The following is a 15,549-nucleotide window of genomic DNA, read 5'->3' as shown; positions in this document are numbered from 1 at the left end:
CCCTGATGGGTTTTGGGAATCTCAGTCCTGTAGGATCCCAAAGGATTGTCACACAGAGTTACTTGTAACTGTCCTTTAGTTCAATGATAGGGCGAGATGCAGGTTCTGTGATGTGGTGGTGCCTGGCAGATCTGCAGTCTAGTTGTGTACTGGGAATGTTTTACCCCAAAATTTCACCAGCTATCCTAGTAGCAGTTCTCTGGCCTGCATGAGGCAACAGCAGACAGGGTGATGGCAAGCTGGAGTCATGACAAGAGCAGTGAGAATCGGGTGGCATCCTCACTAGGTGCTGTTCCTCATTGACCTGGGGCAGAGCATGTGTAGAAGTGTTCCCATGCTGATTTCTGCAGAGCACCTTCTTCCTTCCCTGTTTTTCTTTGTCTCCTGTCTTGTCTTGCATCTCTTTCCTGCAAGCCAAGTCCATTCCCTTCACTTAACCCATGGGCATCGCATGAGAAACAAGTGCTGCTCTCCCGCATGCCTTGGGGTGATGCCGGCAGGCTTTGCAGGAGCGGGACTCTGCCATCTTCACAGCAACACCTTTCAGAGCTTTGGCGCTCGTATGTTGTTTCTGTGGTCTCTAGCAAGGCACCTCCTGCCCCCACCTCACTTAGTCCTGCTGCTTGCTCTGTTGTGGGATCTTCTGCGTTATTTGCCCATGGTAGCACTTGAAATACAGGATTTAGAGCTAGGAGTGCTCGCAGTAGCTGCTACGTTGCAATCTGGAACAAATCCATTATTCACCTGAGCCTGTGTTTACAGGAGTGAATGCACGCTGGTGTCTGATTAGCCCAGCAGTGGAAGAGCTGTTGTGTGCACCTCTCCTGGGAGGTGCAGAGGGCCAGGCAGACCTTGGCACGAAAAGGAGGGTGAGAAGGAACGGCAGAAGGGTGGAGAGCTGTGTTCTAACCCTTCTGCTGTTGTGTGTCCACCGACCCTGCCTTGTCCTAGCAGGGGAGGCTGCTTTGTGCAGTGTCACAGCTGTGAGATGGGCTGTTTCCCTGGGGCAGTCAGGGTTGTGCATCCAGGGGAAGGTCTGCCCCCGGCAGTTACAATGCCAGTGGATAAGAGAGACAGAGTAGCAAAGGGCAGAGAGGTGACAACCTGTCTTGCCCCATGTCACACGGGAGCTGGATGTTAGAGCCTGGATGCAAAAGCAGGTCCTGCTGTGGCAGACCCAGCCGCTTGCTTGGGCTGCTGTCTCCACAGACAGCTTTTTTTTCAGGTAGCTCCTGGTTATTCTGAACCCCTGACCTTCCTCCTCAGCCTGGACCCGAGCATGCTCTGAAACACCACCTGCTCTCAGCGATGTGGCAAATGCCTGAAACGCAGCAGGTTGGACAGGCTTGTGGGTTCAAGTCTTGATCACACCTGCCTGGCTGTCTTTCATGTGTCTGGCCACGCAGGCTACAGCACTGACCGGAGAACTCTCCTGTAGGGACCTTCTCTCCTGCTTTCAAACCTCAAAGGCTTGAGGAAACCTGAGACGTCAGTGTTGGCTGGCTGTCCCTCTGCCAGCTCCAAGAGTCTCTGAAGGCTGGCAGGCACTGGACGGAGTGTTTTTAAGCATAAGCAAAGCACTGCTGGCTTGCATTACATGCAGTGTCGAGCCTGGTGGATACACGTGCAGACACTCACCAGAAGGAGATGGATTTTTTCACCGTTCTGGATCCGTTTCTGCCACCACAGCAGTCTGATCTAAATTCCTTTCTCCAGGACAGTGGGTGGAATTTGTTGGTGCACTCGGGCTGAGTCTGTAAAATATTTTTTTTATTGCAGCCACTCTGAGGATGAGGCCATTCACCTGGAACAGTTGCAGGCAAAGCCAGGGGAGGGAAGGGGGAGCTTTGTCTGCAGCGTTTCTGGAGCGTCTGAGCTTTAGTGTGCAGGAGCTGGTACCCTCCCTGTGCTGATGCTCTTGTGCTAACCGGAGCCCAAAGATTCTTCAGGGTCTGGGATGGGGTCATGTTCTCTTCTCCAAAGGCTCTGGGTGCCTCTGCATGGCCTATGCTGAAAGAGGCAATTCCTGGGCTTTGCTGTCAGCCCGTTCCTCTGGGAAAGTGGTATCGGTCTGGGGATGGTGAAGAGCTGGTCCAGCTTGGCTCAGAGTTGGAGAGATGCAGTCAGAGATGGGGTGCAAAATACCCTGGTCTCTCCGTTACCAGCACCAGAAGTTGGCTGGGTTGTTTTCTACCCCGGGGATGCCCTGGCCACATCTGAAGGAGGGCAAGAGGCTGGTGTGGGCTGAGAGCCTAGCGTGGTGGCCACTGTGCAGCAAGGAGGAGCTGGAGTTGGTGAGCATGCAGGGCAGAGGTAGCTTCTGCTGCTCCCAGGTGTATGGCTTTTGGGTGGGAGTCCAAGACTCATTTCCCCTGAGCTAGAGGGAAAGCAAAGCCACCCAGTCCCAGTTTCCTAAATCCACCCTCCCACTTGCCCTGGCGCTAACCCTTCCCACACTGCCTCTCCCCTGTGCAGGGAATGACCATGGGGAGGTGGACAGTCTCTCAGCCTCACTGGGCACCTGCTGCAGCGGCCACAGCTGCTCCAGGAGCAGCAGCAGCTTTGGCCAGGGCCACCCTTCCTTGGGCTGGGAGTGGGGGGAGCTGCTCGTTCCCTCCGGGCTGACCTCAGTGTCTGAGCTGTGTCCGACACTAGTGCTGGGGAATGGCTCCGCATGCTCCTTGGCTTTTTATGGTAAGGAATGTCTTCGCAAGACGTTAATTAAGAGCGATCGTGGCAGCCAGCACCGTCCCCACACTCTCAGCACTTCACATCCCCCTCAAGAGCTGAGTATGGAGCCACGGGTGATGCTGAGACCTGGGAAGGGACCACAGACCTGACCTGGGGCTGCCACCCGGCGCCGGGGCTGCCCCCCTCTGCTTCTCCCAAGGTTCCTGTGGCGTTCAGCGTGCTCCCCTCGCCTCCCGTTCTGCTCTGCCACAGATGGGGACAGGCTGGGGGATGTGTGTCCGCTTCTCATTGCTTTGGGGCTAAAGCCCCATTTCTCCGTGGTGGGTTTTTTTTGGTTTTGTTTTGTGTTGGTTTTTTTTTTTTGTGGGTGGGGTTTAGCTTTTTGCCTTTTTATTTTTCATTTTTTTTTACCCCTTGAGATGGCCTGGGCTGCAGGGAGGTGCCAGAGTCTGGGTGTGCTACTTGCTCTCATGGCTTCCTTGGCACTGACGGTTATTTTGGGGCAGCAAAAGGGTTTTTTGCCAAACCCTGCTGGCACAGGGACTGGCTCTGGGGTCCCTGCAGCCGCCCAGGGTCACTACTGGTGCGGTTTGCAGCTGGGAGCTGTGTCCAGCAGAGACAAGGGTGGGAGGCTCAAAAGCTTCAGCCCCCACCCCCTTGGCTGCTGCCTCTTACTAGACTGCAAACTTGGCAGATTAAGCGTTTGAAAACAAAACAAAACCATGAATCAAAACAGCTTCTTCAACACCAGTGATGAATCCACGTGGTGGAAAGCTCGCACCAACCTGATGTTTCAGCCAAGCGCCCCTCGCCTCCCTGCCCACTGTTGGGTCTGATGGGAGCTGAGTTCAGCCTATTTATTTTCCACTTCCAGTTGAATCTGCTTGTAATAAATGAGCACCACTGCAACTCCCTAAGCTTAAGATAAAACCTCCCAAGCCAACAGACTGTGAGCCTGTCCCTGCTCAGCTGGGAGGGTGCTGAGTGGCAGCAGGTTGTGATGCTCTTGTGTTTTCCATCTGGGCCTGATATGGTTTTTTTGGGTTTTTTGGGGGGTTTTTTTGGTTGTTTTTTTTTTTAGGGGAAAATCGCTTCCCACTGTGGTTTTGTGCTGGCAGCAAAGCCTCATGCTTGCCCTTGAAGGGTGCGTTGAGGCACGGGGTGGGTGGGCGGGTGATGGTTCCATCCCCAGACAAGCAGGGGTGATGGTAGGTGAGCTGGAGGGTGCTTTTTTTCCCCCTCTATTTCTGTAGTATCCTGTAAATGGCGTAATGACCCAGCAGCTGGCCTAGGCTTCGTTTTTGTTGCCTGGAATGAGTAAGTAAGTACCAATTGATGGGTGAGGATCCATAAACGAGGAGGGCAGGTTGGATGTGTCACACCGTAGAGAGCTGGGAAAGCCTGGACCTTGCTGCTCCTGTATGAGGGTGAGAGCAGTCACGCGAGCCGTGGGCCGTGCCAGAGGGGATTCAGGGGTGCTGGAGGCAGGAATAAGGTGCAGACCCCCCAGGCTAGGTGCTGTGCAGAGCCTGCCACCAGCTCACTGTCACCCTCTGGGCTCTTGCTGCTGAAGGGTGACTAGAAACGAGCTGGTGTCGGTGGTGCCCAGGGAGAGGGGGCACAGTGATGCTTTGGGCTGGGAGAGCTGCGTTAGGGGTGTCCCAGGACGCGTCTTCAAAGCGATCGTGGGGGTGGCTGGGCAGGTCTAGAGCCAGGTAGGGCAGGGCTCAGCCATGGGCTTGGGAGGCTGTCGGAGAGGCTGGGGACAGCTTTGTGCAGAGCAGAACTGTGCTTCCAAACTCCTTTCTTTGCATGTTGGTTTTGTGCCATTCTCTGAAGCTGTCCCCATTCGGTGCCCAGACCCTGCTGAGCCCCAGCATGAGCAGCACCCTGGAAAATGTCTGTGAGTGGAGGGCAGCAGTGTCCTCCCAGGCTCTGTCTTGCAGACCCTCTCAGGGTGTCACTCCCCAGGGATCTGTTGTGTCTCTGGAGTGCTGCTCCCAACTCTGTTAGTGCCCACCCGGCACCCGGCAGTGAGAGGGAGACGGGTGGCAGAGTCAGTAAAGTCAATTTTTGCAGGGGTTGTACTAAATATAATTAGTGGATGTGCTGGAAGCTTCTGCAAACCATTGTTATTGTTCACATAAAATTACTCCTTGTGATGCTTAAAAGAAAATTGCTTGTCCTTTCTTTGCCAGGCTTTTTTGCATGTCCACACACACGCTCCCATCGATTCTACATGTTCGACTGCAGCATCACAGCACTGCTTTTGTGTGTCTCCAACTGTCCAGAAAGACAGTTCTGAGCCTCTCCTTTGGGGGAGCAGCTCTGCCAAGCTTTGGCAAAGGCTTTGCTTCATTATCACATTGCTGCCTTCTCATTTGGCCCTCTTGCCTTGCCCTTGCTTCCATGGCATACAGTGGTGGATGCATGGCTGGTGTACTTAGGAGAATGCCCAGGGCTGGGTGTCCCCTGGGGTGGTGCAGGACATGGCCCCTGTGTAATTTAGGGCAGGAGGCACCACGGGCAGGCTGTTGCATAGGTGTTAGTTTGTTCTTACACGCAGTTATTTGTCCTTGGCACTTTCTCCCAGCATCCAGGCTGCCGCTGTCGGATACGGGTGGCAGGGGCTGTGGGATGCTCCAGCCGTGTCGTACCTGCAGCAGTCAGCATCTTGTTTGCAAAGCTGCCCCGGTGCCCCACCGCCTGCACCCCTGACCCTGCAATTTGCAACACCCCCCACCCCTTTTCCCATTGTTTCTTTTTTATTATTTGCTTCTAAATCCATTTCTGCTAGGGCTGGATGCGAGCCTTGCAGTGGTGTGAGAGTGCCTGCATCCCACGGCACCTGCTGTGCTGGTGTTCTGGCAAGGTCAAGGCTCCTTGGAAAGACCCAAAGCTGCGAACTGAGCAGCGACCTGCGGCAAAGCCGAGCCGAGAGGGAGCAGCGGGGTTGCTGCAGTGGGTATGGTTTTGATGAGATGCTTTGAAGAGGTGACCTGTTCCCTTTTCTCATCTGGCTGATAGTCACAGCTCTAAGCTGCTGATGCTGTTTTGAGCCTCCTTTCCCATGCAATGCCAGCATACTTGGGAAACAAACCGAGTTTACAAAATCCACGGTAGTTTAGCACTTTTCTCCTGGTAAGTTGCTGTGAGCTTGCTTTCGCCAGGTGAGATTGCAGGATTCAGCCCAAGTGCCGTCACCCAGAGTCAGAGCTACCCGTCAGTCATCACCCTCTTCTTTGGCTGTTTCATGGTGGCCACGCTGCTGCCAAAGGCTCCAACATGGCTGTGAGAAGTGCGTCCCCAGAGACCCAGCTTTGCCGCTCAGTCATCCCCCAGCTGGGGGACAGCTTGGCACTGGGGGATTGAGAGGTCTGTGGCCCCAGCTTTTCCCACGGCCAGCTCGGGGGGGGGCACCAGGAGCCTCCCTGGGGCTGGGTGAGGAGCCTGGGGCACAGCCAGCCCCTCTCCGCCTGGCCTTGCTCCCTGTGTGTCCCCTGGGGCCAGGCACTGTGTGCTGGGTCACACTGTGGGCATCGGTAGCAAGAGCAGCAGCAGCCCCAGTACAGCCTTGGGGGGTTGCTTCTCCTCTTGGGTCCTTCGGTGAGATGAGATACATGGGTACCAGCCTAGTTCCTTCCCCCCCACCCTTCAGGGCTCAAAGCAAAGTCTCCCTCTTTCTGGGGGGTTTCAAGCCCCTTGCAGGGGCATGATGCATGGATTGAGATTTGCTGGCTGGTTTGGACATCTGTGAGCTAGTTATTTTTATTTTCTTGTGAATGCTATAAAAAGATGAACTTGGGAGCAACTCCTGTCCTTTCTGGGAATTCAGCCCTGTATGAAGGGAAAAACCTGGGCTTGAAAAATGAGCACCGACTCCGTGGGGCTTCCTGTGGTGCGGCCCCAGTGCTGGCGCTGTGATGCCCTGCAGCATCTCGGGCTGAGATACGTGGGTACAGGCAGGTGTGATGGGAAACCAGGTCTGGGGGGGACAAGAACAGGAGCAGGGTTGGTGGGTGTCTCCTCTTTGATGCACAAAGGGACAGGGGACATTGCGCCTCCAGCCATGGCAGCACAGGGACCCCCGTGCTTGGGCAGTGCAGAGGTGGTGGGACAACAGCTCCATCCCTAAGGCAAGGTGGTAACTGTGTCCGGGAGAGGGGGTTGAACCCCTTGGTGTGGGGGGACCCATCAGAGCCAGATCCTGCGGCCCTCCAAGCAGAGGGGGATGGGGGCAGGAGGAAGATAAGGTTTTGGCCATGTCTGCATGACTGATTCAATGTTCTCCCTGGCTGGGAAGGATTGAGCAGGGGAGATAAATACAGATGTAAGTAATGGAGCTGTTTATACACTCGCTCTTTGTGACTTATGGGTGAGCGCGCCTAGACTAAATATAATGGTTATTGATAGGAGGCAGTGGCTGATTTATGACCCTCTGTGTGGGGACAGGAAGACCTGGTTATAATAACACTCAGCAGGGGAAAACAAACGTTTTACAGCCAAAAGCTTCCTGGGAAGGAAGGCCAAGTGCTGGGGGTGGGTGGAGGGCAGCGCAGTGCGGAGGAGGGCTGTGTTGGGACCTGGGCCCCGGAGCAGACCCCTGGGAAGAGCCAGTGTCCTGGACAGAAATAGCCTCCTGGAACGCGTGGCGGTCCTGGGGAGCTCTGCCACGGGGATTCACAAGGAGGGAAATCTGTGCAGACAGACTTATACCCTTTGTAATGGTAATTTATAGAAATCTGATCTTCACAGGTGCTTGGTGCTGTCAGGGTACAGAGCTGGGAATTGCAGGGGTGCTCAGCACAGCCTGGCACAGCTCCCGTGCACTTTCACCAGCTCCTCTGGCTGTGCTTTGCCACAGGGTTTTCAAGAGAGTTAATTGATCCTATTCCAGTGATGCTCTTCTCGTACAGAAAATGACGGGTCTTTAAATAAAGCCCCGGACCGCTGGCGGCTGCAGGGCTCAGCTGCTTGTGGACCCTTTGCAGTGCTGAGTGGGGGTGCACAAGCCACGTCAGCCTCTCCTGTGCATGAAGGGGAGCGCAGTGCTGCTCCTCGCACCATCTTGATAACCCACCCCCTCCGCTGCCACGGCTTCCCTCACACCAGCGGGTCCCACCACCCCTCCAGCACCCACCTCTCTTCCGCTGCAGACTGTGGGGTGTTTCAAGGGAGCAGGACACGGGACACGGGATGGAGAAGGGCTTTATTGAGGCTTCCCCAGCTGCCTGGGGTCCCCCAGCACTCGCACAGCCCCGACTGTCCAGCCCCATGCTGCAGCTGCAGGAAAGCGGTGCCAGTGCTCCGCTTTGCTCTCCTCCACAGGCACCTCGCCGGGTCTGAGATGCTGAGCCATGCCCAAGCGGTCTGGAAGCATTTAAATCCTCCCCCAGCACTGACCTGCTGATGTCCCGCTCTGCTTCCCCTGGCAGCACACCCTCTCCGGTGAGGTCACGGCTGTGGTCCCCTGGCAAATAGTCTCCCTCCCCGCCAGGCCTTGGTGACATCTGGATGCTCTGCAAAGCCTCGCACGCACCAAAATGGCAGCACGAGCCACAGTCAGCAGCGCAGGATGGTGCCCCATGCCCTTGGCAGTCCCGTACTCGGGCCACAGCACTTGTCTCAGCTATGGATGCTGCTTCCAGCGGTGCTCCATCTTGGGGAAACCTCCCGCAAGCCACAAGCCCCAGGGAGACAGGAAAGCCCAGCCAGCACCAGCTGCACCAGGGAGGTTTGTCTCCTGATTTCTACGCTTTTCTCCTGCGTTTTCCTACCTGAGCTGAGCTTGCACCCCCATGGCTGTGGCCAGCACTGCCCTGAGACACAGCTCCTGAACGGAGACACAGAACAACCCAAGGCTTCCCAGATGTCCCTAAAAGTGCACCCAGCTAACTCCAGCCAGGCGCTGCGTTGGTTGGAGGGACCAGAGTTTTCCAATAGGCTCCAGACATAGATGCAACAGGGTGTAAGTCCATCCGTGACAGAGGAACAGGTGATGACGCATGAGAGATGATTTAGTGGCTTGATCTCTCTGCTCTCAGCCAGTGCTTGATGGAAGTCCTTCCTGCCCTTCGATCCTGGGTCAGTTGCTTGGTTGAGTCTGTAGCTCACGGCATTGCAGTTATGCTATCTGGGTGCATTTGAATGAAAAAGGGTACGATTTGAAGCATTTCAACCCAAAAGGTAGCCCGTCCCCAGGCCTGCGATGCTATGGGAGACTGCAAAGCCATGGGGTGGGAAGAAGCTCTGCTAGGTGATGTTGAAGGTGATGGAGCCACCATCTGCCTTCTGCTGATGTCCCACCAGCTCTGCCTCCCCCCAGGGTTGGGCTGGGACCTTGCAGCGCACGGAGGAGCAGCTGGGCAGGGCTGCGCTGGTGTGGGTCACCTCGCTGAGCTCCGCCTCCAGTGCGCTGACGGTGTTTGTCACTTGGACCATGTGCACTTTGTTGGCTGCCTTCTTGTGCAAGAGGCAGATGAAGATCTTCTTGAAGCCCTGGCGGAAATGTTTGGAGACCAGGGCATAGACGATGGGGTTCACACAGGAGTTGGCGTAGGAGAGGAGATGCGAGAGGATGCGGAGCACATATGTAGTGTGATTGAGGGGGAAGTACCCAAACCAGACACAGAGGATGACCAGGTGATGGGGCAGCCAACAGAGGCAGAACAGGACGGCTACAATGATGATCATCCTGGTGACCTTCCGCTTGGCCTTCTTGGACTCTGACATATCTTGGAGAGGGTCCACAGACCTCCACAGGTAGCGAATAGTCAGCATGTAAGTGAGGCTCAGGATCAGCACTGGGATGATGTAGCTGAAGACGAAGGTGCAGATGTCCATGACCTTGCGCTGGGAGATCTCCCAGATGGGATGGCAGACAGTCAGGTTGGCCAACTGGAACTCCTTATAGTAGCTGAGGTAAGGGCCCGAGAAGATGAAGGAAAGCCCCCAGATGAAGCAGATGGCCATGAGGGCATTCCTGGGCGTCCTCAGCTCCCTTGAGTGCAGGGGGTATCGTATGGCCAAATACCTGCATGGGAAAAGGAGAGGGATATGACTGCAGTCCTGAGGGCATGGAGAGCAGCTCCAGGGGCAGACTGGAGAAAGGGAAAAAGTGATGGATTTGAGCTTCCCAGGGCAATTAGTCACACAGCTGATTCCCTCATGCTTCTCGGGATCCCTGTGCAGCACAGTGGAGTGAAGAAGATCCTCTCCCCTGACCTGTCCCGTCACCCTCTCTGTTCCCAGCAGTGCTTGTAGGGAAGATGAGGATGGTCCCCTTCTGTCCCTCTCCCTAATCCAGCAAATCCTTACTTGATCATCAGTCTGGCTGGCACAAATGATAACAGCAGCGAGGATACGAAGGCAGGAGCAAGTCCCCAGGATTCCCAGCCACAGTGTTCCTCATGCTGGCACCCGTGAAAGCACATCACCCATTTTCAGTTCTGCAATTAGCTGGTTCCTTAATTATGCCCAGACCTGGGGGCTTGTGCAAGCCCCTATTTACTCAACACCGCTGTTCCTCCCAGCTGTGTGGGATGCAGGAGGGGAGGCAGCCCCCGGCTGTGTTTTAGCTCCCGGGGGGCTCGCAGCAGCCAGGGTGGTGTCGTGCCAGGGTGGCAGGACACGTCCAACCCTGCTCTGGGGCTGCCGTGGCCCTTCCCAGGGAACTTTCATGGGGACTTTCCACATCCCATCTCACAGGTTTTGGGCACTAAGCAAAGCAGTACTGGGAGCTCCCTGCCTCTCGCTGCAGGTTGGTAACTCACTAGCCCTTGCAGAGGCAGGGGCTGACCTAGCATGGGGTAAAGTCGAGGCAGGAGCAACCGGCTGCCTTTACAGAGCTTCCCAGCCAAAACCCACCCTGGGCCAGGCTGGGACGGGCGCTGGGACAAGGAACAGCACTGGGACATAAAGGGGCTTCTTGCTAATAAAAGGGGAGAGTAGGAAGAGCAGTGTCCCAGACCAAACGGATCCATGTCTTTTCCTCCTTGAGGTTTGCTGGCTTTGCTGTGGGCTGTTGGGGTAGGGGCTCTCTCCATGCTTCCCAGGAAGATCTGGGACTGAGCTTCGTTTCTCTCTGGTTTTCTATCCCCCCTTCAGCTGCCAGAGCCTCTGGATAAATTGGCATGACTGGATAAACCCCAGTCCTACAGCTTCAGGGTCTGAAAGCTTCCTCCAGCTGGGCACTGGGGACAGGGGTCCCAACCCAACCCTCGCTGCTTGGACCCCATCCTCAGTGGCTGCATTTCCTTGAACACCTGAACTGGGAAATATTCCTGGATTCCCCTGGGAGGTTGCAGCAATCAGGGTTTGGCTCCAGGGGCTTCTGTCCTCTCTCCTGCCCGGGGTGTGATCCCGAGAAGGGGGAGCCTCAGGGTGCAGGGAGCCCCTCCCAACCATTTTCCTACCTGTCGAGGGAGACGGTGGCCAGGGTGAAGCTGCTGGCATACATGGTGAGGTAGATGAAGAAGTGGACAGCCTTGCACATGAAGGGCCCAAATACCCAGCCCTCCAGCGTGTAGATGGTGGCTTGGAAGGGGACGCAGAAGAGGATGAAGCAGAGGTCGGCCACCCCCAGGTTGAGGATGAAGAGGTTGGTGGTGTTCTTCACCTGCCCATTGCGCAGCAGCACGGCCAGGACCAGGCAGTTGCCCACCGTGCCCACGAGAAAGATGAGGAGGTACACCAGCGGGATGATCACCGACTCGGGCTGCCAGCCCTCCTCGGAGCCTGCCGCCGAGCCGTTCATGGCCGGGAGCGCACGGAGCACACAGCAGGGATGGACCGGGGAGTATGTGCTGGGGAGATGCACAGAGGGTGCACAGAAAGCGCGGCAGGGATGCCTGGGAAAGGGGGTGCATGGAGGGGTCAGTGGGGAGCACAGCAGGGCTGCCCGGGAAAGGGGGTGCACGGGGGGGTCAGTGGGAGCGCGGCAGGGATGCCCGGGAAAGGGGGTGCACGGGGGGGGTCAGTGGGAGAGCGGCAGGGATGCCCGGGAAAGGGGGTGCATGGAGAGGCCGGGAAAGGGGGTGCACGGGGGGGTCAGTGGGAGCACAGCAGGGCTGCCCGGGAAAGGGGGTGCACGGGGGGGTCAGTGGGAGCGCGGCAGGGATGCAAAGGAAGAGGGAGGTCGGGGAAGGTACCGGGGCTGCACGGGAAAAGGGGTGCGCGGGAAAGGGGGTGCAGGGGCCCCGCCGGGGGGCACGGGGAGCCGGCCGGGGTGCGGGGACGCACGGCAGCCGGGCGCCCTTCGCCTCCTGCGGGGCGGCTCCGGCGCGGCGCGGCTGGGCGCTCCCCCTGCCGCCGCGGCGGGGGGGCTGGGGGCGGCGGCGACGCGGGTCGATGCCGGCCCCCCCAGCGACCGCCGCAGGAGCCCCCCGGGCGGAGGGGCCGGGGCCGGTTTGCTCGGGGGTGGGGGGGATAAATCCGGCGGCGTGAAATGGTCTTCGGTGCCGTGACCCGCTGGGAAGGGGCTGGGGGAGCTGGGCTGGGCACCCGCAGGGAGCTGGGCACCCAAAGTGGGGTGTTCGGGTGGTTTTCTGATTGCTCCCCCTGCAGCAGCACCGGGAGAGGGCTCGTCTAATCCCAGGGGCTTCGGGGCTGTAATTTTTTAGGAATGGGGGTCCACTCGGACTGCGAATGTGGCCAAATTACCCAGCACACAGCTCAATCCTTGCACCCAAACACCCTGGAAGTGAGCTCAGCTTTGTAGGAGAATCTGTATTTTCCCCCAGGGGTGAGGGCATCAGGGTCATTCACTGCAGCAAGAACAAATCTTTTCCCCATCCGTCTTCTTTTCTTGCCTGCAAAATTGCCTGTTTTGTTCCTTCAGAGCCTTTGCAGATGGAAGTCTCGGGACTAGCCGGTGCAATCAGCTTTCCAAGGCCACTTCATCCAGCCCCCAGGCTGCCTCGCTTTGTTCCTGTGGAGAGAGAAATATTTAATGTATTGATTACTCCTATAACTAACCCACTGCACAGCTTCGCAATCGTCTTAATGGATGTTCAGATCTAAGCCTGCTGGCAGTGCTGGGAGGTCTGGGGACAGTCACAGCCCTGTCACATTGCTGCCACAGGATACAGAGCCCTTTTCCCCCTTGGCAGCCCACAGCACCCCCCACCAAACCGGCTCCTCTTCAGTTATGCAGCCGAGGTATGGGGGGAAGCAAGCACCCCACCTTGGTGTAAGGCAATTGGGAGCAGCCCAGGGGAAAGCCGGCTATCCTGCAGGGCACAAGGAGGTGCTGAGCCACAGCAGCACCGCTCTGCCTTCCTCTCCTGATCCCAGCCCAGCCACACACCATCAGGGACTCACTCCTGCCCTTGGCAAGGGGCATCATCCCCAGCCATGGCCATGGAGGTTGCAGAGCCAGCTTGTGGGGAAAGCCCAGCCCCAGGGAGCTTTCACCCTGCGGGAGCTGCCTCAGCTCCCTGTGCCCTCAGATACTCGCAGCGTGGCATTAGTGTTTGGGTTGATCCATGCTGGTGGTATCTTTGGTCTCCCTTGAGCTGCCATCAGCTCAGAGAGGACAGGTCTACCTTTACACTGCAGAGTTGAGGCTTTTAGTAAAGATGAGGGAAAACACCCAGTTTCTCTCCAAACACCAGTGCGACGTGCAACTCCCAGTGTCATACACAACGATCAGCAGCAGGACCCCCCTCATCCAGAAACCACAAAATAAATTTGCTGCCTGAGATGCAGATGGGTTATTTGGGCAGGGCTGCGGCAGGCTGGGGGTCTGGCATCCAAGGGTGGCTGAAAGCAAAAGGAAAAGGCACACTGGAAGGCTACCAACGGTCCCAAGCTGCAGGGGCTGGTGGCACAGGGACGGTCTGTATGGTGTGAGTCTCTGGAGCTGGTAACCCCCAGTGGATTTATTCCCCGCAGCTCTCCATGTGACACCAAAGGCAACTCAGACCCACCGCCCTGCTGCAAGGCTCTGCTCGACGTGGTGCCACGAGTTTGTGCTGTCCTCCTCTCCCTCTGCCCTGGGAGAAGAGCAGAGCCAGCTCTGCAGCAGCAATCTGCACCGAGCCAGCAGCTGACAGTTTTATCCTCCCACTTACAAACTCCAGAGGAACAGCAAAGCTTCGTGCCAGCATGTGAGGAAGGTGGCACAGCAGCAACGTGCCTTCAGTGAAGCCTGACGGCTGTCCTGCTGTTGGAGCGGGTCCCTTAGTGTGTGCTGCCCACGTCTTTGCGCTGGGGCATCTGAACGTGGGTGCTGCAGTGCCAACCTAAATCAAGCCTGTCCGAACCACCACGGCCATGAGAGAGGAGCTGTTGTTTGTAAAACATGCTTCAGTTGAAATGTCTCTGCTGGGTTCAAGCATCGTTCTGGAACACGGTTTGGTTTAGATGGGATCCCTGGGAGATGCGGTGGAAACCCAGAGCAGGCAGAAACGGCTTAAAAGGTTTGCAGTGGAAAGCCATGGCTTGAGGTCTCGGGTTTTCTTTTTCGCCTTTGAGCTTTCAGGTCCGCGAGAGGGAAGGAGAGCTTTGAAATCAGAAATAAGAGGTCATAGCTGAGCCCTCTGAAGGGCAGAAGAGCAACAATTTAAGTATTTAGGATAGCAGGTATTAAAAAACCCCACAGTTTGGTGTTTGTCCCTAAAGAAGTATCTCAAAGCTTGGTTCAAATATTTAATATTTAAACGCTGGTCTTAACTGTTTTGCTCAGGTTTATACCTTTAAATAGCTGCAGGGAGGTGCTTTTAAATAACAACAGAGGGTCTCTTCTTTTACAGTCATACAGGGGTGAAGATGTTCCCTGCTGCCCTGCAGGTACTGTGGCTGAAGGTGGGAGATTTTGGCTAATGCTTGGCCTGTGGGCGTTTAACCCCTCTCTGAAAGGGCTGCCCAGACCAGCAGAGGTGCCCAGGGCAGCAGAGGCTCCCCCGGTGCCCTGGGAAGGTGCCCAGGGCAGCAGAGGCTCCCCTGGGACTGCTGCAGCAGTGCGGGTGGCTCAGCACCGGCCACGCACAGCATCCCTCCGCAGGGACCGGACCGAGTCCCTGCTCCCAGAAACAGGTGCCTGGGGTGGCTGGGGACCGGGGTGTGCATGTCCCCCCTTACCCCACAGCAGCCTGGTGGGACCCACCGTTTCTGGGTTTGCAGGGACCCCCAGCTGCCAGGGTTGATGCTGGTTGATGCTGAGCCCACAGCCACGGGCGCGTCCTCGGCCCTTTCCTGGGATGCTTGGCTAATGATGGTGCCGCCATTTGCTTGAGCCTCCTGCAGTGGCTCAGCCAGCTCAAGGGAGGTGAACGCCTCAGAGCCAGCCCTGCAGAGCAGCTTTCCTGAGGGCCTCCAAGCCCACCCCCCAAAATACGCTTATTTTACTGGGAAAGACAGTTTCACCGAGTTTCAGCTGCCTGGCTGATGCTGAGCAGGGCAGAGCCGGCCCTTTCAGCCAGGGGTTCAGCAGGGATAAGGGGAAGCCTGGGGGGGTCAGCCCAGGGTGGGCAATGGGTTTGGGCTGGGGGCTCAGCACTGGGGCAGAGGAGGGGGCTGGGAGGTGGTTTCCTCAGGGTGGGTGAGGGTGTCAGGGTTGGGGGGGGTGGTCATGGGGCCGGTGGTGACCCTGGGGGGGTCAGCTCCGGGTGGGTGAGGGGGTCAGGGCTGGGGGGTTTATCCTGGTGACTCAGCCTTGAGGTAGAGGAGGGGGACAGGGCTGGGGACCCCAATCCTGGGGGGGGGGGGGGGGGGGGGCGGGGGGGCAGCCCCGGAGCGCGTGAGGGGGGCAGGGGCAGGAGGGCTCGATCCCGAGGAATGTCACTAAACCCTGTGCGATCCCGAGGGGCGAGCACGCCCCCGGCTCACCCCCCCGGGAGCCATCCCCCCCCGCCGGCC

The 15,549-nt window shown here is 57.3% G+C and overlaps 1 protein-coding gene across 1 annotated transcript; it reads right to left on the bottom strand.

Moving 5' to 3' along the window:
- Positions 1-7,928: 7,928 nt before the first annotated feature.
- GALR2 (galanin receptor 2) lies at positions 7,929-11,636 on the bottom strand. Its single transcript, XM_056349424.1, has 2 exons — positions 11,106-11,636; positions 7,929-9,724 (listed from the first exon to the last, which is right to left on the bottom strand). The coding sequence occupies exons 1-2, from the start codon at positions 11,444-11,446 to the stop codon at positions 8,944-8,946; spliced, it is 1,122 nt and encodes a 373-aa protein (XP_056205399.1). The 5' UTR covers positions 11,447-11,636; the 3' UTR covers positions 7,929-8,943.
- Between the last annotated feature and the right edge of the window lie 3,913 nt (positions 11,637-15,549).

The sequence above is a fragment of the Falco biarmicus genome, chromosome 1, assembly GCF_023638135.1.
Source record: "Falco biarmicus isolate bFalBia1 chromosome 1, bFalBia1.pri, whole genome shotgun sequence".
In the NCBI taxonomy this organism is placed as follows: Eukaryota; Metazoa; Chordata; class Aves; order Falconiformes; family Falconidae; genus Falco; species Falco biarmicus.
Note: the sequence above shows the minus strand (reverse complement) of the source record. Positions and strands in the feature narration are given on the sequence as shown.

What these genes read in the sequence shown, in the direction of transcription:
- GALR2 (XM_056349424.1), bottom strand. Translation starts at nt 11,446, where the DNA reads ATGAACGGCTCGGCGGCAGGCTCCGAGGAGGGCTGGCAGCCCGAGTCG. An exon ending in GCCACCGTCTCCCTCGACAG is followed by an intron (nt 9,725 to 11,105) that starts GTAGGAAAATGG and finishes TTTCCCATGCAG; the next exon opens with GTATTTGGCCATACGATACC.